General features: G+C 50.3%; 2 protein-coding genes across 4 annotated transcripts in view; one reads left to right on the top strand and one right to left on the bottom strand.

Moving 5' to 3' along the window:
* The window catches only part of PPP2R5D (protein phosphatase 2 regulatory subunit B'delta), a 30,510-nt gene extending 24,649 nt beyond the window's left edge, over window positions 1-5,861 (bottom strand). Inside the window, exons 1-2 of one of the 3 annotated variants that reach the window (XM_054063374.1) lie at window positions 5,705-5,861; window positions 4,562-4,645 (exon numbers count right to left, since the gene is read on the bottom strand). In XM_054063374.1, the coding sequence (XP_053919349.1) occupies window positions 4,562-4,645; window positions 5,705-5,731 (111 nt within the window). In that variant the 5' untranslated portion in view covers window positions 5,732-5,861. Of the gene's footprint in view, window positions 1-2,486; window positions 2,712-4,561; window positions 4,646-5,003; window positions 5,134-5,704 lie in introns of those variants that run through there. The other 2 variants (XM_054063375.1, XM_009562519.2) reach the window with 2 other exon arrangements.
* Window positions 5,862-13,625: 7,764 nt separating this feature from the next.
* ABHD12 (abhydrolase domain containing 12, lysophospholipase) overlaps window positions 13,626-25,505 on the top strand; it is a 43,656-nt gene continuing 31,776 nt past the window's right edge. Inside the window, exon 1 of the mRNA XM_054061497.1 lies at window positions 13,626-13,893. Within this exon, the coding sequence (XP_053917472.1) occupies window positions 13,745-13,893 (149 nt within the window). The 5' untranslated portion in view covers window positions 13,626-13,744. The remainder of the gene's footprint in view (window positions 13,894-25,505) is intronic.

Below are 25,505 nucleotides of genomic sequence, written 5' to 3'. Positions count from 1 at the left end.
AGCAAGGCATGTGTACTGCATGCTAACAGGCCCATCAGAGATCTGGAAAAGTCCTTGCCACCAGCTCCTATGGTCTTTAACAGCTGGCACAGAGCAAGACAGAACACAGTCTCAGGTTTAGTTGCTAGTCATTTAAGAAACAGACATGCACATGCAAAAATCACACAATCCAGTTTGCCAGACAAAATTCGATGATGGGGTAGGTCAGATACTCTTACACTGCAGTGCTCAGAGGGTTTTATGATGGATTGATTCTATATGGACTTCCTGGCATCAAGCTGAATACTTGCTTTCAGGAGGTGCTTCCCATGGCAGGCCTGCTGTCCTTCTGCCTTCAACACCTCCTACCTTGGCCATATGAATCAGAAGAGGGTTGTTTTAAGTTTCTTCTCTGAAGTTTCTATCCCCAAAACACAGCAGACTGCTAAAACTGAAAGCTTTTCTCTTAATGCTCGGGTACCAACCCTTCCAGAGCATTTCCCTAACATCAACACCAGCTGATCGCTACATGGCTGCAGGTTCACATCTACCCGATCAGGCTCAGCCCCTTCTGACAGGCAGGGATCACAGCACCACGCCAAAGCTGGCTGTTTGGGAGACACTGTTTGCCAGTGGCTGTTACACTGCATGTGCTGAAGCAACCGGAGAACAGCACAAAGCTGCTCGCCCAGGCGTGGTGCAGCAGCCCCACCTTTCCCACTGTGGTGGGAACAGGATGGGCCAGCCTCAATTGCAACTGCGTTCGAACTCCCCCAACCACAGGTTCCCTGGCTTAGTAGCGGTTCTCACCCCCCTCCTCCCCCCTGGTGATTCCCACCACCTCTCCTCCTTCCTAAGAACTTGCCTGCACAAGTCAATGAGCCCCAGGCCCTGGCCCTGCTGTGCCATTTCTCTTCGCCGTGGGCTTCCCACGGACACAGACCCGCCTCCCCCAGCCACCCTGAGCCATGCCAGCTTCTCCTCCACTCTCCTATCCATGCATGACCTCACCTCTGCAGGCACTCCTACCGCGGCTGGATGCATCGCCACTCGGAAAGCCCTTCTGCCTCACTGGTCCCTTGAGCATCCCCCGCTTGCTAAGCTTCTCAGCCCAGATCTGCTCTCAGCTCCTCCTCCTCAGATGACTCTTCCCTTCCCATCCCTCAAGTCAGTACCTGCTCTCTTTGTCTGCTGTTACACAGCTTCCCTATTAAAATCAGGCTCTCTGCCTCAGAACTAACATCACCACGCTGTAACGCCTGTCTCTGAATAATGAACTCCAGGTACTGCAGTAACAAGCCCCATGGAGATATCTGCAAAACACGTAATACAGCAGCTCACTGAAAGGGAGAACCCTCTCCCACAGCTGCAAATCTCATCAGCCAGGCTCCAAGCTGCCCTTGAGGCTGCAGAGCAACTCCTCTTTCCTCTTTACTGCTGCTGCTAATCCCTGCTCCCACTTCCAGGTCATTAACTCTCTTCCCCACCCAGCTGCCTCTCCCAGTCTTTCTGGCCAGGAGGAGTAACTCTCATCCTCTCATTCATTGCTGCTTTGGTCTCTGACATTACTTCTTTTTTTCTCCTTAAATACCTATGCAGAAATTCTCTCCATTCATACCTTCATCATATTTGAAAGGGAATGAACTAAACAAACCTTTTATTTCCCACTCACTCCTCTGGTGTTTTCCTCCACTGCTTTTCTCTCTTTCTGAGCAAACTGCACCCAACAAAGCCAGATCCTGGCCAAGCTCTGCTGGCTCTTCACCTTCGCGAGCTTCACCCTGCAGTGGGCATCAAAGAGCGTGGCACTATTCCTGTCCTCCCTAGGGAACTCAAACGTTTCCCCTCCCTTGTGGCAATGTGTCTGCTTTTTGAACACATCCGCCCTTCCAGATCAGCTCCACTAAAAGTTCCTTTACTGCAGAGAACAAAGCATTATGCTCAAGGGTTTCTGGATTCATCCCCCTCCACAGAGATCCCCATAGGAGGTCCTCGTTTGCTGCTCTAGCTCAGATGTGTCAGACCAGAGCTGATCTTCAACCAGCTTTACTCATTCCACTAGCCAGACAGCTTGCCTGCAAAACAAGTCACAACTTTCTGGTCCCAGGATAAATTAGGGCTGAGTCCTCCCCTGCTCCTCGGAGCTCAGTGTGAGAGAGGAAAGCACACATGGCAAGAGAGCTGCCCAAATGCTGCTCTTGTACTGCAAGCCCATTAGGCATCTACTGAGATATGAAGAAACAAAGGAAAATTCTCTCTGGTGCACAGAACTTTCACCCTGGAAAAGGCAACCAACCATAACTCCATGGAGGAATTTACAGAGCACAACATTCTCCCAATGGCAGCAGAGACATCCAGGCTAATCTGAGCCCATCAACTCCACCAGGCAATACTACCCCTGGTGTTTCACAAGTCAAACCACCTCCTGGTTGAGTTGGAGTCTCACTCACAGCACTCACTCACGTTACCTAATTCATTGCGGTCCCCCAATGTGAAAGTCAAAATACCTTTCTGTGCTTCCTGAAGAGCAGGAAAATCGCATTCAAACTCGTATACATTTCTTCTTAGCAAGCAAAGAGCTCTCTTCCATTCTGCAGCAGAGAAGTCCGAGACAGGACAGCGCCAGGAGAGAACCAACTTCACTGCAAACTCACCAGGGAAAGGGAGAAGGGACTTGTGGCAGCACACACAGGAGAGGTGTCTCCTTTCTGCTCTGCTCTCTGTTCTTATGATCAAAGGAATCCCAAGCCTTCCATCTTAAGGAAGGGCTGGATTTTCTTCAGAGTATGAGGAAGTGGCTGGGTATGTTTTGTGGGAGGGAAGGTTAGACACATCACTTCTAAGTTTCTTCTGCACTCAGGCACAACCAGACATTTCATGCCATTACAGGTCACAGAAAGAAGACTGCAGCGTGCACCGCTTTTCCTTTCTCAGAGCTCCACTCGTGACCAGGAGAGCAGCATCCCAGCCCACTGCAGATTCGAGACAGGGACACTGGAATGCTCTGCTTTTATAACTATGTGTCACCTTTGCATTGCAAGACCCAGGCTCTCCTTCCTCTTCTCAGAGCTGTGAACTCCGCAGGCAAACAGTGCCCAGTTAATAAAAGGTAAGCCTGACCCCATGATGCCCAGGCAGGAGCTCTCTCGCTTCCTCAGAGTAGGCAGACAGCTCTCTCAGTAAGCTGTTTTCAGCTGGATACTCAGAGTTAAACAGGCAGAGGCCAAGACCAGGATTGGGCATAAAACAGGATCAACAAAACTGTTACCTGCTCCAAGGCAAATAAACTCAGCTTCCAAATCCTGAGCACACCTTTGACCCTGAAACCAAGCAGCTAGTAGTAGGTATATTGTCCGAGGCCTGCAATAGAGATCTGTGCTGTGAAGAAGACTCTGAAATAACCTTATTTTGACTATAACCATCCCACCAAACCACAGATTTTTTCCTAATTTTCGTTAGCCTTAAATGCCTCCAATCCCCACTCCTCCAATTACTTGTTCCAGACAAGACAATCACACAGGCTGCTATGGACACAGAAGTGGCACGGCTTGTTTGCCAAACTGCAGTATTAAACACATACACACGCTTCCCTGGACACGTGTACAACGCTCTTCTGAGCAAAGTCTCAAACTCCACAGCCACACTGAGTGCCGGACAAACTCAAGTTTACCAGGAAAGTTCAGGCTTACCCAAATTTTTGCTAATTCTAAGCACAGCTTATCACACTATCCCATTCTGTGGAGGCCATTCAAACACATCCAGCCTGGCAATACCAAAACTGAGAGTGAAATAGCCTCTGCACAGCTGGGAACGCAGACCACACCTGCTTGTGAGGGATGTTGTGTTCAGCAACAAGGCTGTTGTCCCAAAAGAGAACTGCTGATTCCCTGGCAGTTTACCTCTATTCTTTCAGGAGCCTCATCCATTACATTCTAATCTTACTCCCCCAGAAAACGCCTCGGAAGAAGACATTCCTTTTCCATTGCTTATAACTTCTCTCCCACTCTGACACAAGGTGACAACTGAGTTTATTGTGCTTTGCTCCAACAGGAGCAAGGAGGCTGCTCCCACCTGCCAGGCTTCCTACTTCTCTACAACCACAGATCATCCCTGTCTGCAGGCAGCTCTATGAGGCTCTGCCTACCACCCTCAGCTTTCATGGAATCATGGAATTGTTTGGGCTGGGCAGGACCTTAAAGCCCATCCAGTTCCAAGCCCTCTGCCATGGGTGAGCCCACCTTCCACTGGATCAAGTTGCTCAAAGCCTCATCCAATCTGGCCTTGAACACCTCCAGGGACGGGGCAGCCACAGCTTCCCTGTGCCAAATCTCTTTTGGCAAGGCTGCAGGGTATGAGACTCATCCCGTCTCTTCCACAGTCAACATTCCCTTTGGGACAACTTTCAAGGAGAGCTAACTTCATCTTAACTCCAGTCCTCGCTACCGTCTTCTCTGATTCTTTAAGATCCTGGACACAAAGGTTCTCCTGCAGAGCAGCTTTCAATAGCCAGAATGGAAGATGTTATTCCTCTTCAGAGACCAGCTGCACATGCACATTGCTGTATCCAAGGTGAAAGCCTTACCTCTTCCGAATTCTCTGCCCCACCATCCTTCCCGCTACTGCTGCTCCCAGGCTTTGTGGTGCTTTTTGTGGACTTCGGAGACTCCTGAAATGATGAAAAAAGCATTCAGGGAACATTTCACCTTGCAGAGAACTCTGGTACGTATCTCTTTGCAGAGTTGAACTGTGCACTAGTAAGGACCTAGCCCACCTCCACCCCTGCGGTCAGCCCTTCTCTGGGCACCTGGAATGACTTTCCTTGGCAGCTGACACCGGCAGCAGCGGTGCCCATCCCATTCCCGCTGATCTCAATGGGGGGCACATCCTGCTCCCAGTGACCCCAGTTGGTCACCCCCGGGTGTCAGGACCCTGCGCCCACCCAAGCCTTTCCCGGGAACACTGGCACCTAGGAGGATCTGGTGTGTCCTTCCCACCCCCCACGCTAGGACATGGGGCAGCCATACCTCCTCCACGGGGGGCATTGCAGATGAAGGACAGGGGAGATGTGACACCCCTCCTCTTACTGGGCTCGCGGAGGTGGGCACCGGTACGAGCAGCTGCAGCTGGGAGGACACCGGTGCCAGCAGCTAGAACTTGGCGGGGGGCACCAGTACCGGCGTAAGCAGCTGGAGCTAGAAGTGGGCACCGGTACTGGCAGCTGGAGCTGGAGGGGGGCACTGGTACCAGTGCAGGGGGCTAGAGCTGGAGGGGCACCAGTACCAGCGGCTGGAGCTGAGCGGTGTTCTGGTACCGGTGCAGGCGGATGGAGCTGGGGGAAAGAGAGGCACCGGTACTGGTGCAAGCAGCTGGTGCTGGGGGGGGGGGGGCACCGGTACCGGCGGCTGGAGCTGGAGCGGGGCACCGGTATTGGTGCCAGCGGCTGGAGCTGGGGGGGAACCGGTACCGGCACTAGCGGCCGCAGCTGGAGCTGGGGCGGTGCACCGGTGCCGGTGCCGGCACGAGCGGCCGCCGCTCCCCCCGCGCGCCCCCGCCCTCCTGCGCCACCCGCGCGCCCCCGCCCCCTGCCGGCCGCAGCCCCGCGCGCGCTCCCGGCGGCCGCGCCGAGACAGAGGCCGCGCCGAAAGGGGAGGGAGAAAAGGCGACCGGTCACCGGGCCGTCGCGGCGAGGGGCGGGGTGGGGGGAGGAACGACACCGCCGCCGCACCTTCTCCTTCTTCAGCTTGTAGGGCATGGTGAGCCCCGGGGCCGCCGCCGCTCCGCGCCCGCCGCCGCCGCCACCGCCTGCGCCCGGGCCCGGCCGCAGCGCTCCGCTCCCATTGGGCCAGACGCGCCGCTCTGCCTGGCAACAGCCGCCGCCGCGCCGCGCCGCGATGACGTCACGCAGGGGATTTTTCTCATTGGTGGGAGCGCCCGGCGGCTCTGGACACGCCCTTCCGGGGTGGGGCGCCGCGCGTCTGTCTGGGTGCCCGCGCTCTGTGGAGGGCGGCGGTGGTGGAGTGTTGCAGCCCCGTGCTCCCCGGGGGGGGAGGGTCCCGGTGCATTCCGGTGTTCCTGGAGGGTGGGGATCAAAGTGGCAGAGGTTCTGCTACATGCCCGCACTCCTGGAGGGAAAGTGGCGGGGTCTCGCTGCATTCCCGTGTTTCCAGAGGGCAGGGATCAAAGTGGTAGGGGTCCACTGTGTGCCTGTGCTCCCAGAGGGAAAGTGGCGGGGTCTTGCATTCCCGTGTTTCCAGAGGGCAGGGATCAAAGTGGCAGGGGTCCTGCTTTCTGCTCATGCTCCTGGAGGGCAAGGGTCAAAGTGGCAGGGTCCCAACTGCGTTCGGCTGTGTGCTTGTGCTCCCAGAAGGCAGGGGTCCCTCTGCGTTCCTGTGCTCCTGGGGGGCAGTAATCAAAGTGATGGGGCTTCCACTGTATTCCTATCCTCCCAAAAGGCAGGGGGCAAAGCAGCAGGGTCCCCACTGCGTTTCCATGCTTCCAGAGGGCAGGGGTCCCACTTCATTCTCATCATCCCAGAGGGCAGGGGGCAAAGTGGTGGGAGTCGAGCTGCGTGCCCATGCTCCTGGAGGGAAAGTGGTGGGGGTCCCGATGCATTCCAGTGCTTCCAGAGGGCAAGGGTCAAAGTGGTGGGGGCCCCGCTTCATTCCCGTGCTCCTGGAGGGGAAGTGGTGGTGTCCTGCTGTATTTCCGTGCTCCCGAAGGGAAAGTGGTGGGGATCCCTGTGTGTGCCCATGCTCCTGGCAGGTAGAGGTTCCACTGAGTTCCCATGCTCCTGCAGCAATCAAAATGACATGAGTCCCACTGTGTTCCCACCTTCCCAGAGGGCACAAGGCAAAGTGGCAGGGGTCCTGCTGTGTGTCCATGCTCCCAGAGGGAAAAAGTGGCAGGGGTCCTGCTGTGTGCCTATGTTCCTGGAGGGCAGGGGTCAAAGTGGCAGGGGTCGCTCTTCCCCTGCTGCAGCTCTCTCCTGCATCACTTTGGGGGAACCAGTGCCCCAGCTGCCTGGACCAGCCCTGGCAGTGTTTGCATTTGGGTCACACCAACCCCATGCAGCGCTGCAGGCTTGGGGAAGAGTGGCTGGAAAGCTGCCCGGCAAAGAAGGACCTGGGGGTGCTGGCTGACAACAGCTGAACATGTCATTGGAGGATCCTAGCAATCTATTAGTCTGATTTAGAGACAATCAAATTGACGATTAAATCCAGTAATTGCATAAAGAAGCAGCACTGCCCCACCTTCTGCTCCATGAGATGGAAATGAACAAAACTTCCATTATTGAAATGATTAATGTTATGTAGTATTGTGTCCCTGCCCATAGCATGGTGTTGGAACTGGATGATCTTTAAGGTCCCTTCCAACCCATATCATTCTATGAGCCAGCACTGTGCCCAGGTAGCCAAGAAGGCCAACAGCATCCTGGCTTGGATCAACCATAGTGTGGCTAGCAGGAGCAGGGAAGGGATTGTCCCCCTGTACTCAGTGCTGGTGAGGCCCCACCTCGAATTCTGGGGTTTGGGCCTCTCACTACAAGAAAGACATTGAGGGGCTGGAGCATGTCCAGAGAAGGGCAACAAAGCTGGGGAAGGGTCTGGAACTTACGAGGAGTAGCTGAGGAAACCAGGACTGTTTAGTCTGGAGAGAAGGAGGCTGAAGGGGAGACCTAATCGCTCTCTGCAGCTCCCTTGAAAGGAGGTTGTGGTGAGGTGGGTGCTGGTCTCTTCTGCCAGGTAACAAATGACAGGATGAGAGGAAATGGCCTCAAGTAGTACCACGTGAAGTTTAGGTTGGATATTAGGAAAAATGTCCTTGCTGAAAGAGTGGTGAAGCTGGCTGCCCAGGGAAGTGATGGAGTCTCCATCCCTGGAAATGTTCAAAACATGTCTTGTGAGGAGCGGTTGAAGGAACTGTGGCTGTTTAGTCTGCAGAAGAGGAGGCTGAGGGGAGACCTTACTGCTCTCTACAACTACCTAAAAGGAGGTTGCAGAGAAGTGGGCATTGGTCTCTTCTCATGAGTGATAGGACAAGAGGGAATGGCCCCAAGCTGTGTCAGGGTCCCCCCATCCTTGCTTGACCCCCTCCCCAAGCTGTAGTGCCCACAGGCATGGTGGAGGTGACCCCAACCCTGAGATCATCCTGGTGCTGCAGAAGATGGGTTTCCAGCTGGGGCCACTACTGGCCCACAGTGCCTACTGGGAGGGTGTGTGAGGCTGCAGCCATCCCCACCACTGGAGGGTCCCTGAGGTCTCAGGAAGGCAGGGGGGAGCAACCTTTGGGGAGCATCACGGGCAGTGGTACTGATGGGAGGCTCAACAGGCGTTGGAGGCACCGAAGAGGAAGTCCGTGGGATAGGGGAGCACTGGACCCACCAGAGAGCAATGGATAGGGATTCAGAGGGGCAGGGAGCTCTTAGTGGTGGGAGCTCCAGGAGGGTGGCAGCCATGGTGGGCGCTTTGAGGGGAGCTGCCAGAGGTTAGCAGAGCACTGGTGGGGGTGGTTGGGGTGCAAGGCAAAGGGGGGCCAGAGGGAGGCAGACCTGTACCAAGGCATGGAGATGAGGACAGTTCTAGAATCACAGGATCATAGAATCATTAAGGTACACTTATCCAGTCCAACCACCATGCCTACGAAGCCATGTCCCAACATGCCATGTCTGCATGGACACTCCACCACTTCCCTGGGCAGCCTGTTCCAATGCTTCACCACTCTTTCAGTAAAGAAATTTTTCCTAATATCCAACCTAAGCCTACACTGGCACAACTTGAGGCCATTTCCTCTTGTCCTATCACTTGTTACTCGGGAGAAGAGACTGGCACCCACCTTGCTACACTCTCATTTCAGGAAGCTGTAGAGAGCAATGAGGTCTCCCCCTCAGCCTCCTCCAGGCTAAACAATCCCAGTTCCCTAAGCTGCTGCCATAACCCTGTGCTCCAGACCCTTCCCCAGCTCCGATCCCATCCTCTGGATATCTTCCAGCAACTCAATATCCTTCTTTTACTGAGGAGCTCAAAACTGAACACAGGATTCAAAGTGTGGCCTCACCAGTGCTGAGCACAGGGGCAAGATCCCATCCCTGGTCCTGTTGGCCATAGCATGGCTGATCCAAACCAGGATGCTGTTGGCCTTCTTGGTCATCTGGGCACACTGCTGGCTCATGTTCAGCAACTGTCGACCAGCACCCCAGGTCTTTATCCGCCAGGCAGTTTTCCAGCCACTCCCTCCCAAGCCCGGAGTGGTGTATGGGGTTGGTGTGCTTCTGTCTTCTCATGGAGCTGGCCTCCTTGGGGAGTGTGATGGAGTGGGCGCAGAGCCAGAGGCCTTGCTTGTAGGGCCAGGCAGGGCTCTGGTTCTCCCAGAGTGCTCCTCACTCTGGCCCAACTGCACAGCAGGGCCATTGTCCACCTCTCCCCATCACCATGGCCATAATTACACAGGTGATGAAGAGCAGTCTTGAAAGAACTTCAGACAGCTCCCTCAGCATTCCAGGGGTATCACATCTGCTCCCAGGGCCTTGTGACTGTCCCATTTGTTTAAATGTTCTTCAAACCAGTTCTCCCCTCCCAAGGGGAACTCTTTCTTACCCCCGAGGCTCCCTCTGGCCTCAGGGGCCTGTAGTTCCTGAAGGCAGCAAAGTCGAGGAAGTTTGGAGGCTATGGCTGGCTGGTAGTCGTACCTCCAGCATGTACCAGCGCCTGTGGTTTACCCTTCCCACAGGCAGGATTCTGCACGTCCCTTTGTTTGACTTGATTAGGCTCCTTTCTCCAGCCTGGCCAGTCACCTCTGGACAGCAGCACAACCCTCTGGTGTATGAGCTGCTCCCCCCAGTTTTCAATCATTTGCGAATTCACTGCGGGTGCACTCTGACCCATCATCCGTGTCATTAATGAAGAGGAAAAAGAGCAGCGGCCCCTGGAGCAGGTTGCCCAGAGAAGCTGTGGATGTGTGCTGGAAGTGTTCAAAGTCAGTTTGGACACGACTTAGAACAACTGGGTCAAGTGAAAGACGTCCTTGCCACTGGCAGAGATGTTGGAATAGATGACCTTTAAGGTCCTTGCCAACCCAAAACACTCTATGATTCTGCATGGGCTCTCATATCCCTGGAGATGATGTCACCAATCTGCAGCATCTGGAGGAGGTTCATGGAAAACTCTAGCAAGCAAAAAAGGGCTTGAATGATATCCCTGCACCTCATGACAGTCTGTCACTGCCATGCAAGATAGCACTGAGAAAACTGTAGGGAGATGCCGGACACTGGTGAAGAATCACCCAAAAGGCAGGCAGTAGAAATGCTTCCCAGATGCTTGACTGACAACTCTGTACTCTAAAAGCACTACTCATTTCAACACTGGGCTTTCCAGAAGTTGTTTAGCTACAGCCAAGGATGGATTAGGAGGGTGGTAGAAGCACTCTAGCTTTGCTGGAGAGGCTTGGCTCAGCCTTTACATATCAGACTGGAGCACTAGCACACACTGAAACTCTGTCCAGCTCTGCTGGCTTCAATCAGCTCTGTGTCTACTGCCAACTAGGAAAACAGCGGGCATCCAGCAGGGGGTTGTGCTGACTTAGGAACATCAGCAAACTCCACTGAGTCATTAGAGGCACTGCAGAATGGACCTTTCCAAACTTGGCTCTACCCGTAGTAACCTGGATTTTCCAAGCCTTCAGGAAGTCTGCATAGAAGGATGGTTCCACCTAAACTCTCCATAATTTCCTCTACATGGTCCAACCTTGGGACAGCTGGGTAAGCAGAATGAAGCAGCTCATGGTACTGTGCTGCAAAGACTGCAGCTTGGTGGGGTGCTCACTCCAACAAAGAGCCCTGCACTGCCCGTCAAGCACAAACACGTGCCACCAACGTGAGCTATAGAATTTGGTGGCAAGGGAAAGCTTCTAGCATCAGGTTTCCCTCTGTCCTATTAGAGAGGAGCAGCCTGAGGAACAGAGAGCTATGGGCAGCTAGCTAGCTAGTCCTCCTAGCAGGCCTCTCTGCGTTTCTAGAGGCACTGTTGCCTTCCACAGCAGGGTGCAGCCTACTCCTGCTCTGCCCTGAGTCACCTCTCCTTGGCTTTTGCCACCCTTTCAGGCACTGCCTTGAAGGAGGTGGCTCTGCCCTTTTCCGATTTCTCTGCTGCTTGGAATATCCTTGTGCTCTCCAGAGACTTGTCTCCCAGGGGTTCTTTAACCAGTACTTTCTCCTGGCTCTTCAGGGTTCCTTCAGTGCTTCCTGCTCTGTCCTTTGGGAAAATTTAGTTGAGCTCATCCACAGCCAAACACAGCTCTCATGCCTTCTCTTAATAACTTTAGGATCTGTGTTCATGTGCTGTCCTTTACTTTCCATTGATCTTCCTCATGTCCAGACCTGGCAGGTGAGTTCAGGTGTAGCTGCCTCTGGAGAATACAGAATGGGGAGAAGACTGCCATAGGTGCAGTCCAGCAGGCTAGTCCTTGCCCTGTGGCCTGTCTCCAGACCTCTTCCAGATCATTCCAGACATTGTGAAACCCAATGAAAGGTGTTCTTGCCCACAGGGATAGTTTCTACTATTGCTCTACCATAATCTCTGTTCATGCCTTCAGCTAAGAAATCTGAAATTCTTTCCCAACCTTTACTTCAAGCAGATTTTCCTGTTCTTCCTGTATATAGAACCACATGGAGTTATCAGCTGCTAAGAAATCCTGTGGCAGCACATTCCCTGAGCTGTTTTGCATTGTTCAGATGAAGTATTTAGTGACCGCAGATAGCAGAATTTCATCCTGGTTTGCCTATAACAGCAGCAGAAGTACTGTTTGTAGTGGACCCTTGCCTCAACAAACTCCCATGGGTTAATTTGGAATTCGGAATGGATGTTGTGCATTGATTTCTGTGAGTGGGCACATTTCTGAGGCAGCACTCATCTCTTTCAATAGGTAAGAAGGGCAAGTATGGATCCTAAATGGGAGAACCTCTTCAGATTCCATAAATTATGTACTAGCAGCACAGAGGACATTGCATTCAAACATTTCTGTTTGAAACTGATTTGATAGGAGACACCAAACGAGCACCTGTTTATACTCATATGTAGTTAAGCAAGAGAATCTTGAGAAATGCTGAGAACAGCTTAAGGTTGCCACAGAAGATACTTGATTGTCTTCTTTCTAGCACAGAGAAAAAGCCAATCATTATGAATACCCAACCACAAAGACAGACTTTCAAGTAATTTTCCTTAGTCGTCCTTCTCAGTAAAACCTTCAGCCAGCGGCAGCTCAGAGGATTTATGACACCTGAGTCCGTTCTCCCTGTATCAAAACCTGTTGGGCACCTTGCAATTCCCTCTTCACAGGACTGTGCTGTTACTTCCAAGAAGCCCCACAAAGCCTTTGCAGAGCGACCACCACTTGTAGCATGTTGTCACCAGGCAAAGATCCTAACATATTGGCTCACATTCCCCAACTGCAGCATTCAGTCTTCCCAGCATTATGCAAACAAAATAAAGTCAGAGGGAGAAAACCGCTCTCTTTTGCTGTTCAAGGCGGGCAAGCAAATTATCAGTCTTTCTGAAAGCATGGCTGAAAATTTTAGCAATTATCATCTGGTTGAGATAAAATCTTTAAAAGAATTTGGGTTGGGTTGGAAAGAGGCCTTAAAGATCATCCAGTTCCACACCCCCTGCCATGGCAAAGCACATATTATCACATCACACAGTACTTTCTGCTACCTATCCATGACGGCTGGGCTACGTGAGGACAGGCTGAGAGAGCTGGGCTTGTTCAGCCTGGGGAAGAAAAGGCTCTGGGAGACCTTAGAGCAGCCTTCCAGTACTGAAAGGGGCTACAGGAAAGCTGGGGAGGGGCTCCTGATCAGGGAGTGCAGAGATAGGATAAGGGGTAATGGTTTTAAGCCAAAATAAGGGAGAGGAAAGGAGATCTTAGGAAAAACTGTTTTGCTGGGAAGATGGTGAGTCACTAGCATAGGTTGCCCAGAGAAGTCCTGCCTGCCCCATCCCTGGAGGTGTTCACGGCCAGGTTGGCTGGGGCTTTGAGCAACCTGATCCAGTGGGAGGTGTCTCTGCCGATGGCAAGGGGTTGGAACTGGATGGGCTTTAAGGTCCCTTGCAACCCAAACCATTCCATCATGCTAAGATTCTACGATGCTATGGAAATGGCGGACGAAGCCTCTGCCCTCACTAAAGATGGCGCCGCGCTTCCCTTTGAAGTGCTGGCAAGCGGCGCCTTCCTCGCCCGCCCGCTCCGGAGGCGGGGCTTGGCCGGGGCGGTGGGCGAGGCAGGGATTGGAGGGGCAAGTCTGTGATTGGCTGGGGCGCGGCGGGGCGTGGCACGGATTGGTTGGAGAGGTAGGAAGGGCGGGGCTTGGCGGTGCAGGGCCATGATTGATCGGCTGGGTGGTGGATGGGCGGGGCTTGGCAATGCAGAGCCGTCATGGATTGGCTGGGGCGGCGGCAGGTTTTAGCGCGGATTGGCTGGGGCTGTGAGCGGGGGCGTGGCTTGAGGTGCAGGACCGTGGTTGATTGGCTGTTGCTGCAGCCGTGGCGTGGCTTGGCGGTGGAGGGCCGTCATTGATTATCTATTCAGCGGGAGGGGGCGTGGCTTGGCGGTGGAGAGCCGTCATTGATTGGCTGTTGCGGCGGGCGGGGCGGGGCTTGGCGGGGCGTGGCGCGCACTGGCCGGGTGGCCGCGGGGCGCGGCGCGATCGGGGCGCAGGGCGGTTGTTTGCGGCGCCGCTCGTCCGCGCCGCCACCGCCGTCCCCGCCGCCCCGGCATGAGGAAACGCAACGAGTCAGTGACGGTGGAGCATGAGCGCGCCGCCGCGGCCGCCGCCGCCGCCGTGCCCCTCGACAAGGGGTGCAGCCTGAGGCACAGCCTGCGCCTGCCCGCCGCCGACGCGGGCATGAAGCGGCCGCTGGGGAGGTGAGCGCGGCACCGGGCCCTCACCCCGGGCCCGCGGGGTTGTGCTTTGCAACGAGAGGGAATGGGCTTTAACCACTCCCGCCTCCGGTGCCTCTTCCCCCCTCGCAGCCGCTTCCCCGGCTTTTGTGCGCGATCCCTCGGATGCTTTCGAGTTCTTTGTATCCCTAATTAATGAGGGAGCGGGTCCTGCAGAGCCCGATCCGGCCAGCCGAGCCGGCAAGGGTTGCATTCCCACCCCCTCATCCCTTCGCTAGAGGCAGGGATTCGCCTGGAAAAAAAAATGGCTTGCACAAAATCCTCTCGGTCAGGGAGCGCGTGTGGAGGAGCAGCGGCCTGCGGGAGGGATGGGTTTTATTTGGGAGAAGCCTGTCAAAGCGGTCCCTTTCCCGTAAATGAATCGCAATTCGGTGTCGGTAGGAGAAGCTTATACCCATGGCTCCGTGGAAAATAGTTTGGCTGTGGCCTTTTGCTGTCTGTGTTAACGTTTTCATCGTTTTGTATGTTTTTATGTTTGTGTTCCTCTCTAATCCGTGACAATAGAGGTGCTGATAAGCTGGAATCTTCTTCCCGCAGGATTTCAGAGGGATGTAATATGCATTCGGGTGAATGTAATAACCAAGAAACACCGACCCGTGGTTACAGAGGGCTCAGGAGGAAAAGACACAGCCTTTTAGTTTCATCTGTGCCAGTACAGTGCTTTCCTTTGGCTGTGTTTTGTAAGTGTTAAGAGTATTTAATGATCAAAACAACTGTGTGATTTGGGTAGCTGGACTCAAATTGCTGGGCTGCAAGAACACAGCAGCCTGTTAAAAATACAAAAAAGCGTGCATCTGATGATTTCTAGAAGATGAGCCAGTGTGGCTGCTTCTCTGATAAATTTTCTGAGCGTTCTTCTGTTCTTATTGACAAAATTAACATTGGACGACAACTTTTCCCTGTTCATTACACTGATTTTTGTCTTGTTCGAAGACTAGAGGGTTTATAATGTTATTTCCTTTATTGGGTAATAGCTGTTCAGTTTTATGCCCTGGAGGTAAAACCTTTGGGATGTTGTCAGCGCTCTGCTCGTGTTGCGTGAAGCTGTTGGTAATTGGAAATGGCGCTGGGTTGATCTCTGACTCGGTAACTGCAATAGATCAGACTCTCAGTGCTCTGCTTTATAACATTGAAAAACCCAACGTCATAATTCTGTTTGTCCAAGTAGATAACTTCTAAGACTGATTGTAATCAAGTGAGGGGTCATTGACTTCTTCCATGTTACGAGTGGCATTTGGGTATATTTTCCTGAAGTGGAAAAGCTCCGTCAGGTGTGAGCATTGAGAAGCCCCAAGAGGTCACAGTACAGGCTGTTGGCTTGCTCAGACGGGCAGGTAGGTACGTTGTGGAAACCAGACACGGCACAGCTATTGGATACACAGCATTGTAAAGGCCAGGCTAAAAGCAGGGAAAACACATCCCATCCATGGAAAGTAATCTTGTATTTATTTCTCCATTTGCACATTTTAAAATGGTCGAAAGGCAAATTTCCTTCACTTTTCTCCATGCTGAGCCTTGGAAGCCTGTTTTGGAAATCCCTGAACATGTGTTTTGGGCTTTTTTTTTTTTTCCTTTTTTAAGTCAAGTACTGTGTTCCATTCAGCAGTGTTTCTCAAACTCTTGACGTTGTAAGAAAACCTTATTTGTTTGGAACTCGCTTTCCCCTTTCCACGAATTTTTTGTGTGCGTGTGCAGTCTTGCCGAAACGCCACATGTTTGTAACTGAGTAAAAGTGCAAAGGGAAACAATCCTTCCCTTCTTTACTTGTTTTTGTTTCTTTCCTGCTGTCCTGGGTTGTCTGTTATGGATTGGATTGTCTGCCTTATCTCCTTCCAATTTATCTCCTTGACTTATTCACCTTGTGAGCCTTCAGACGATGGTTTGCAGGCAAGATGTCTAGGTCTGCCAATACAACCCTTCAGTTGTGTTTTCTACAGGATAACAATGTGCTGCTGAAGGGTGAATCTGAGCATGCAGGAGTGGGAGGTTGTGGAATCATTGAATGATTTGTGTTGGAAGGGACCTTTCTTTATACAGGTCACTCAGTCCAACCCTCTTGCGGGAGCAGGGACATCTTTAACCCAATCAGGTTGCGCAGAGCCCCCATCCAACCTGACCTTGAATGTTTCCAGAGATAAAGAAGGTCCAGGCAGAAGAAGTTGTGATGCAGAGGGATAAGGTTGTTGTCTAGAACAAGCAGCCTGAGTCAGGTCAGACAGCTTTCTAGCTCTGTATCCCACGTTTGGCAGCAGACAGCAGTGGGTGTTTATTAAGAACGTGAGGAGGAGTGGACCTCCTGTGGGGGATGGCCAGTTATGTGGCCAAGAACTTGCTGTACGAGTGTCTGTATTCTCACATTTTAATGTGCAAAGTCATGATGTGATTGCAGCATTCCTTATACCACTGGATACAAAATGAGCATTTGATCGTGGTGTTAATTTCAGTGTAGGGCATCAGATTTACTCCTTGACTTGCAGAAACTCTGCTGCAGGGTTGCTGATGTGGTAGAGGTGGCACAATTGAGGGTTTGTGCCATAGTGAACAGTTTATAGCAGCATGCTCGTTGATGAAATGGTTAAAATCAGCACTTGGAGTGGCCCTGAGTTCTGCCTTCAGGGGAACTGGGGCTGTCTGCGTTTGAGACTCATGTTATTTTGGCTCTGCAAACTTGAGAAAACAGCACAGATGTTTGGTGTCGGTGTGTGGGTTTCCTTTTCAATTTCCTTTCCAAGCAATACAAGCCACTGGTTGGAAAAGCAAACGGACCCTACAGGAGCCCAGAATGGCTGCAGAGTTCTGCAGCCGAGGTCTGACTGAGTGGCAGATCCAGCAGGTCAGAGTGCAGGGGGCTGCAGCGGCAGCAACAGCAACAATCAGGATTGCAGCAGTGGTCAGGGCTGTGGAGCAGCAGCAGAGCTGGTGCAGGCACTTTGCCAGCAGCACCCTTTCTGCTCACGTCCATTTCCTCAGCAAAGACAAAATATCACCAGAACTGTAAACCTAAGCAATGTTTGTAGAATGTGGTCTTAACTTACCACCAGCAGCTTGTTCTTGCTTTTGGAATTTGACTGCCACTGTGTTTGTAACTCTCTTTTGGCTCAAACATAGAGTGGTTTGGGTTGGAAGGGGCCTCAGAGCTCATCCAGTTCCAATCTCCACAGGCAGGGACACCTTCCACTGGGTCAGGTTGCTCAAAGCCTCATCTAACCTGGCCTTGAATAGCTCCAGGGATGGGGCAGCCACGGCTTCTCTGGACAACCCGTGCTGGCGCCTCCCCACCCTCACAGGAAAACATTTATTTCTAATATCTCATCTCAATCTCCCCTCTTTTAAGCTTAAAACCATTCCCCCTCTTCCTATCCCTGCTCTCCCTGATAAAGAGCCCCTCCCCAGCTTTCCTGCAGCCCCCTTGCAGTACTGGAAGGCTGCTTCTGTCTTCTCAGAAGCCTTCTCTTCTCCAGGCTTGACTGTGTTCCTTCATCCAGGAGCTGAAACTCCTTCTGAAGAGGAGGCTATGCGTTTGAACGACTGTCACAGAAGGTGTTTGTGTGCATGTATGTATAACAAAAAAGGATGTCAGACAAATAACATCTATGTGGCTTCAGCAAGTGTGTACTGCACTCTGTGGCTTTTTGTAAGTGGTTTGCAGACAGAAAGGATCAAATATAGGTATTTCCATTTCTCTTCCATAGGCAGCAGTAAAATACAATATGGTGATTGTCAAAGAACTTTACTGATAGGTGCTTTAAAAGTCTGAATGATTTGTTTTTAAAAGAACCGACGTATTTTGTCTGATACTGTTAAATGCAGTAATGCTTTGCTAAAGAAGCAGCACGCAGTGCTTGGTTTTCCTGGTATGCGTGTTTTGTGTGTGGCCATTCCTCTAATTATCTGTGTTATGATGTTTTCAGGTGTCTGTGATTAAGTGCTGGATGCTTCTGAAGGCAGTGTTGATTTTTGGGTAGCTGCTTTGACTGTGATGTTCTGAAGAAATGCATTTGAGCAGCCTTAGGTACAGAAAGCCTTTATGCAGAAGCAGAGAGTGAAGAAAATCAACTGAGCTTAATACTGGCGTTGCTATCAAAGCAAGTTCTCCTATCTCATTTCTGCTGTACCCTGATCCTTTCCCTTTAGATATCCTTTTTTCCTCCAGTATCCTCATGTCTATTTCCAGCCTATTTTCACTAACTCAGAGGATCAATGGTCTACTTAGAACGAACTAATTTTTGAGGTTGACTTGCTTTCGTGCTATAAATGGCATGTAGTCACTGAGCCGGGAATCTGGTTCTCTGCAAATGCAGTTGCAAAGCATCACAGTGAGTCTGTAGGTTTATTCGAGGATGCAATATATGAGTGTTTCTTTTTGGTGAAAACAACATTGTGGTGTTTTCATTAAAACTAACCATGGTGGCATTATTCCCTGTCCAGAATCCACTGCTGTAGTACATGCAAGATGCCTGATATACACAAGGAGGCCTTCTACTGTAAATGAGCAGTCCTGCTGGCCGAGTCTAGATTCCTTTGAAAAGCACCATGATGTCCTCTTAGGCTACAGATAGTTAGTTACTTTATCCTTCCAAGCCTGAAGGGCATAGAATCATAGAATTGTTTGGGTTGGAAGGGACCTCGAAGCCCATCCAGTTCCAATACCTCCCTGCCATGGGCAGGGACACCTTCCACTGGATCAAGTTGGTCAAAGCCCCATCCAGCCTGTCCTTAAACACCTCCAGGGGTAGGCGCAGACGTGACTTCTCTGGGCAGCCTGTGCCAGTGCCTCCCCACCCTCACAGGAAAACATTTCTTCCTAAGATCTCATCTCAATCTGCCCTCTTTCAGCTTAAAACTGTTGCTCTTCATCCTATCCCTGCACTCCTTGGTGTGGAGTCGGATTGTTTTGGTAGTTGTGCCAAGATGTGAAACTAGTAAATGGGCATCTACAGCAATTCCCTACTGCTCCCTGGGTTTGGAAATGCAGTGGGCAGCTGCATGGTGTTGTGTTGTTGGTGTTACAGTAGTGGAAAGCATCTTACATGGAGAGTAAGCAGAGGAGCTTCACTAAGGCTGTAATGTGAGAGCACTATGTTAATGCAGCTGTGACTCAATCAGTACCACAAGAAGATTAAAAGAAAGTACATCTGGTGTATTAAAAGGGTAACAGGAGAGCTAGGAGACTTTAAAGTCATTAGCCTGAGGTGGAGTCTGTGCAATTTTAATGGTAGGAGTTAATTTGCAATTCACTGGACAGAGACTTAGCAGCTATATATATATGTGGTAATGACAATACTTCTGTCCTGTGGAAGTGAGGCCTCAGTGTAGAATGTGACAGGTTTGTCAAGGTTACAGCCTGGTTCATGAGAGCATCAGTGGTAAAACCACTTCTTCAAAGTGCTTGACTTTTTAATGTAGTTTTTTTTTTTATTGAAAGGATTTGCAGTGCACGTTACTGGTGTTGAAGATAGGCTCAACAGAGGGGGAAACAACTGGTGATTTATCCTGGGATTGATGCTTGGCCTCAAGGGTGCGTAATTGCGTATATTAACCATCTCAAGGCGTGAGACAATCACTGTTGGTGGTAATGGGAGATGGAGTCCAGGTAGAGCGTATAGCAGCCTTCCAGTATGTAAAGGGGCCTACAGGACAGTGGGAGAGGTGCTCTTTATAAGGGAGTGCAGGGATAGGAGGAGGGGGAATGGTTTTCGGCTGAAATAGGGGAGATCTGCATGAGATTTTCAGGAAGAAATGTTTTCCTGTCAGGGTGGTGAGGCACTGGCCCAGGTTGCCCAGAGAAGTTCTGCCTGACACCGGAGGTGTTCAAGGCCAACTTGGCTGGGGCTTTGAGCAACCTGATCCAGTGGAAGGTGTCCCTGCCCATGGCAGGAGTGTTGGAACCAGATGATCTTTGAAGTCCCTTCTGACCCAAATGATTCTGTGGTTCTGTGAGGGCTGATGAAGAGAGCTGTCAGATTCTGGGGCAGCAAGTGGAACACAGCGGACAGGTCACCAGAACATGGGCTAAGCGTAGCTGGCCATAGGGCAGGATGGTGAAGGAAAGCACAGAGGCTGTAACTGCAAGACGGGAGCTGTGACAGAGTGAAGTTGTTCTGGGTAATCGCCTCTGCAAGCTGTTTTGTGTCCGTCCATACAGGTCCGGCACAGGTATCACTTGGCCAGTGTTAAGGCTGCGATCTGGGCTTTTGTGCTGTCACCTTCGTGGCATGCGTGTCTCTTTCTCAAAGTGAGGGTAAAACAGCGCAACACTGAGCTTCAGAAATCTGCCTCTTCTTTATGGAAGACAGTTTACAGTTGGAAGCAGAATCTCCTGATTTTAGACCTTTCAAGTGTCTAGATCATTTAAAGTACAACTGGACTGAGCTAACGGGAAGGATGCCTGTGTTTACTTTCTAAACCCAAGTGTTTGTTTAACTCTCATTTGTTTCAACATTGTGCCTTACTGAGTAGTAGAGCAATACAAAAGATTGTTAGACTACAAAATCAACTTTTAAACCACAAACACTCGAGAATATTTGAGATAAGACCCACAGCTGCCCTCGCCTTTTTCAAAACGATCCTGTCAAACCACAGGCAGAAAATTTTAGAAACTGAAAGGGCATGAAACCCCCAGGCATCGAGGTTTGTTTCTGAATCTAGCAAATAGCTGAAGCAAAAGCTTCTGGTGGAGGGCATCTAGAATTGAGTGGTGCTGGTAGTTCAGTTTTCATGGAATCAATTTTAATATTATAAACAAAAATCCTCCCCTGACAGACCGGGCAGTTAGACTGGTTTTGGTAACTGCCATGGCTGAATGGATGCTGGATGACTTTAAGCACAGATAACAGAATACAGAGTTCCTCTGTTAACATCTCTTAAGCCCAGAGTTTTTCTCTCATATCATGCTTGGTAAGAGCACCTTTTATCCTGTGTTCAGTTTTGGGCTCCTCACTACAAGAAAGGCGTTGAAGGGCTAGAGTGTGTCCAGAGAAGGGCAATGGAGCTGGGGGAGGATCTGGAGCACAGGAGTTATGGGTGCGGCAGGGGGAGGAATTGGGATTGCTTAGTCTGGAGAAGAGGAGGCTGAGGGGAGACCTCATCACTCTCTACAACTGCCTGAAAGGATGGTGTAGTGAGGTGGATGCTAGTCTCTTCTCCCAAGTAACAAGTGGTAGAATGAGAGGAAATGGCCTCAAGTTGTGCCAGGGGAAGCTTAGGTTGGATATTAGGAATAATGTCTTTACTGAAAGAGTGGTGAAGCATTGGAAGAGGCTGCCCAGGGAAGTGGTGGAGTCTCCATCCCTGGAACTGTTCAGAAACCATGTGGATGTGGCGCTTCAGGATGTTGTTTAGTAGTCACAGTTGTGTTGAGCTGATGGTTGGACTGGATGATGTTGGAGATCTTTTCCAGTCTTAATGATTCTGTGATTCTATGATTCTATATTGGTCCAACTGAGACAGCTTTGCTTTTCCTGGCAGAGATCAGGAGCCATTCCTCCTTGGAAGCCTGAAGGAAAAATGCTTTTGTGTTAGCGGTGACACTGGCACCTTTTAGATGCAGGACACATCATCATCAGTAATATGTTTTGACTACAATGAACCAACAGTTCCCTGTTAGAGGCGTGCAAGCAAACAAGAGTGTTCAACAATGCCAGGACATTACATATGCTGACTGTCAGCTGAGCACAGTTACATTTAGCCAGCAGTCACAGTGCCCTCTGTAATCGTGACCTGTTTAAAAAGGGAGGCTTAACAAACAGGGCATGGCCAACAGCACTGGTTAAAGAACAGATCCATGGACAGATACAGAACCGCTGCCAGCATCTGACATACCTCGAACAGAGGGTTATTTTGTATACAGCCAAGAAGATTAATCCATTCCTGCTTTCATGCTTTATTCCGGGATTCCAGCTTTTGCTATCATCTTCTTGAGGGAATGACTCCAAAATGACAAAGGCTTGAAAAATTAATGAAAATTAAAGCCGGAGTCTTTGCTACTGCTATAAAACCTTGAAGAGCTAAGCCAGAAAACACATACCTAAAGAAGGTGAAAAGCAGGTGTTGGAGTTTATTTCACTGCATGGAAGCGGAACATTTTGAAGTGCTGTACGTCAGCCTGCGGCAAAGCTTAAAGCAAAACGTGGTCCTTGCTCCAGCAGTCAACAGGAGGAAAGAATGCCTTACTAGAGACAGCTCAAAGCTATCAGAAATGGAAAGACAAGGTCATTCACTTAATTCTTGTTGGATTTGCAAGGAGAAGAGGATGGGATATTCCCAATGGTTATGTCCAATCCTTTTCATGTTCAGCAGTATAAAACTGGTATTTTCAGCTGTAGTCCTGCTTCCCAAAGCTGCTCTGAGACCAATCAAAACTTTACAAGGTGTGAGATAGGACTGCTTCAGGGGAGGAAACAGAGCCAGACTTCCCTTGGAGGAAGGGGGGGGAACCAGTACTTAAACACCTTGCACGCACTCTCCTCAGTGAGCAAGGATGCTACAGCCTGGAAGCCCTGACTCCAAAGCTCCAGTTACATCACCCTTGTTTGTGTAGGCTTCTCAGTGTCAGAGAAGTAACCCCCAGGGAAGCTTCACTGCCAGGAGAAGGCAAATTAGCCTCTAAACAGGGTAAATGCATTTACTGTTCTCTGCTCTGAGCCTGCATACATCTCACAGAAAAGTACTCTTTCAAGAGTTTGTTTTTTTTTTTCCGGCTATGACACACAAAGTTCTTTATTCTGCACACCTTTAGGAACAAGAGAGATGAGTCTACATGTGACCCTGTTTTACCTATTATTCAACACCAGTCTCTTCCTCAAGAATTAACCAGCATTTTACGTAGGTACAAATTTGATTTTAATATAACAATTCACATTCAGAACAGCAGCACAGATGTTACGGGAAAGAATATTTGAAATCTCAGCTCCCCTTCTTCATCCTGTGCCTCAAGTACAAGCAGTGCACTGTATGTAAAAGGCAGGATCCACATTTTAGCCCAACCATCGGCTCTTCTTTTTGGAGACTGAGAAGGAACACCAGCTCTTGCTATTCACACATCGCCTCTACTAAAACACAAGAGAGGAACCTGAAGAACACCATTATGTATTTATTTATTTATTTTAAATCGAATCGTAGAATCATTAAGGCTGGAAAAGATCTTAAGATTATCCAGTCCGACCATCAGCCCAGCACCACCGTGCCTACTAAACCATGTCCCAAAATGCCACCTACCTGTTTTTTGAACACCTCCAGGGGTGGAGACTCCACCACTTCCCTAGGCAACCTGTTCCAGTGCTTCACCACTCTTCTTCTGCACCAGTGCTGAGTCCAGGGGGACTATTTCTTCCCTCCTCCTGCTGGCCATACCATGGCTGATAGAAGCCAGGATGCTGCTGGCTGCCTTGGCCACCTGGGCACCCTGCGGGCTCATGTTCAGTCATGTAAGACCACCATCTTCATGCATCTTAAAGGAAGAAGGTCTACAGTATAGAAATGAGACTTTTGCTCCAGTGGTTAAGAAGAAAGCCAGAGCCAGAGAGCTTGACAGGAGTGGTAATTCTCAAGCTGTGTGGCTGATGGCTGTCTCCCAAAAACTGTTGTGTGAAAAGAATTTTCATGTTCACAGAGTTTTGCAGCTTGGAAATACAGACCTTTTCATACACCTGTACCCAGAGGAACAAAGTCTGAATCCATGGATTCTTGTTACTGCTGCAAGGTTAACATGTGCGTGCAGGTCTGATGGATTTACAGCACGGTAATGAGTTTTCAGCGCGGTCGGGGAACCGGTCTGACTTGGCTGTCCTGTGTGCTTTTTCAGTGATAGTTTGCATTTAGCCTGCAGGTGTCTTTGTTAACTGGCAGTGAGGAGCTGTGGCTGTATTACATCCCTAAATAGTTTCTGCTCTTGAACCTTTGTGCACCTCGATATCTTTCCTTGCAAAGGCGAGTGAGGCAGAGAGCAATGAGCCCTACTGTTCCCATAAAAATCAGACTCAGCTGGTCTCAAGCTCCCCTTTGTGCTTCTGATGCTGTTCCACTCATTTCAAGTTATATTCTGTTTTCCCTCTGTCACTTACAAGTGGCTTTGCATTCCCCAGCTCATAGACTGGTTAGAGGCCTGTGCCTTTAATAGAAACCAGCTGTCAGCTGTGAAATGGGTGGAAAACTTCAGAATTCAGTAAACACTGTGGAGGGGAGTGTACTGGTGTAACACAGTAGTATCTCAGTGCTAAACTCGACTAAAATCTGGTGTGGGTGAGTTCAGATTTGATTGGAGTCAGCAAGATTGCTTTAGAATTTAAACAAATGGTTCATACTGGAAAGGTTCTGGCGCAGACTGAACAGCTGCCACAGAAGATGTGTTCAAGGCAAGTCAACAACCTTTAAAAACTTGACCCCAAGCCTCCTTTTCTGTCTCCAAAGTCAATTGTTCAGTTGCCTGGGGTATAATTATCAACTGTTTGCTACTACTTAAAATGACAGAAGCATCTGCTCCTTTCTTCTTCAAGCACAGCTTTCTGGTTAATCTCATCATGAACCATTCACACTGATGCTAAAACTATTTTACCCAAGTACTGAGAAGTAACATGGCTGTTGCCTAGGCCAGGCTGTCAGTACATATTTTTAAATACATCAGTTGCTGAATGTTCATCTCATCCTGTCCCCTAAGTGTGTGGAATTAATGCAATTGGAATGTGAGTTATGAGGATGGATGCTCCAAGCTCCTGTCCTTCAGAGGAGATGCCAGTGATTACAGGGGGTTAATTAGCTAAGTGGTGTTGTTACTGGCTCTCATGGGTACTCATTGTAAGCAGTGGTTGTGGAGAGGAGAGCCAAAGGGACACGGGGTGCTTGGGGGGAGAAAGTGAGATGTAGCCCCCATGTCCTTGTTCTGTGGGGTGTGTAAATTGTAGAATAGAATCATAGAAAGTTTTGGGTTGTAAGCAACCTTAAAGATTATCCAGCTCCAAGTCCCCTGCCATGGGCAGGGACACCTTCCCTCTTTCAGCTCTCTTTTCCAGCTTAAAACAGTTTCCCCTCATCCTATCTCTGCACTTCCTGATAGAGAGCCTCTGCCCAGCTTTCCTGTAGGACCCCTTTCAGTATTGAAAGGCTGCTGTAAGATGTGTGAGGCTGCTATAAATACCGTGAGAGCCTTTACCTTCCTGGCTTCCTTTGCTCTGCGTTTTACATGCGTGTTTTATTGCCAAAGGCCCATACGTTACCTACAGGCTGCTCCATTGTTCCTGCACATTAACATTGTACACGAAGTTGCCTTTCCCTCAATTTATGGACTTCCTTCTTTTGCCCTGCTGCGCTTAAAGTCCTTGCATGACCCTACCTGGCATTTTGTAGAACCGTGGAATGGTTTGGGTTGGAAGGGACCTTAAAGTCCATCCAATTCCAACCTCCCTGCCATGGGAAGGAACACCTTCCCATGGGTCAGGTTGCTCAAAGCCTCCACTAACCTGGCCTTGAATGCCTCCAGGGATGGGGCATCCATGACTTCAGATGCTCTATTTCACTTTGCAGTTATATCTTTTGGAGAGACAGACCTGAGTCCTTGTAAATGGCTGGCTAGATGGCTAGCC

This window comes from Cuculus canorus, chromosome 3 (genome assembly GCF_017976375.1).
Source record: "Cuculus canorus isolate bCucCan1 chromosome 3, bCucCan1.pri, whole genome shotgun sequence".
Taxonomy (NCBI): Eukaryota; Metazoa; Chordata; class Aves; order Cuculiformes; family Cuculidae; genus Cuculus; species Cuculus canorus.
Note: the sequence above shows the minus strand (reverse complement) of the source record. Positions and strands in the feature narration are given on the sequence as shown.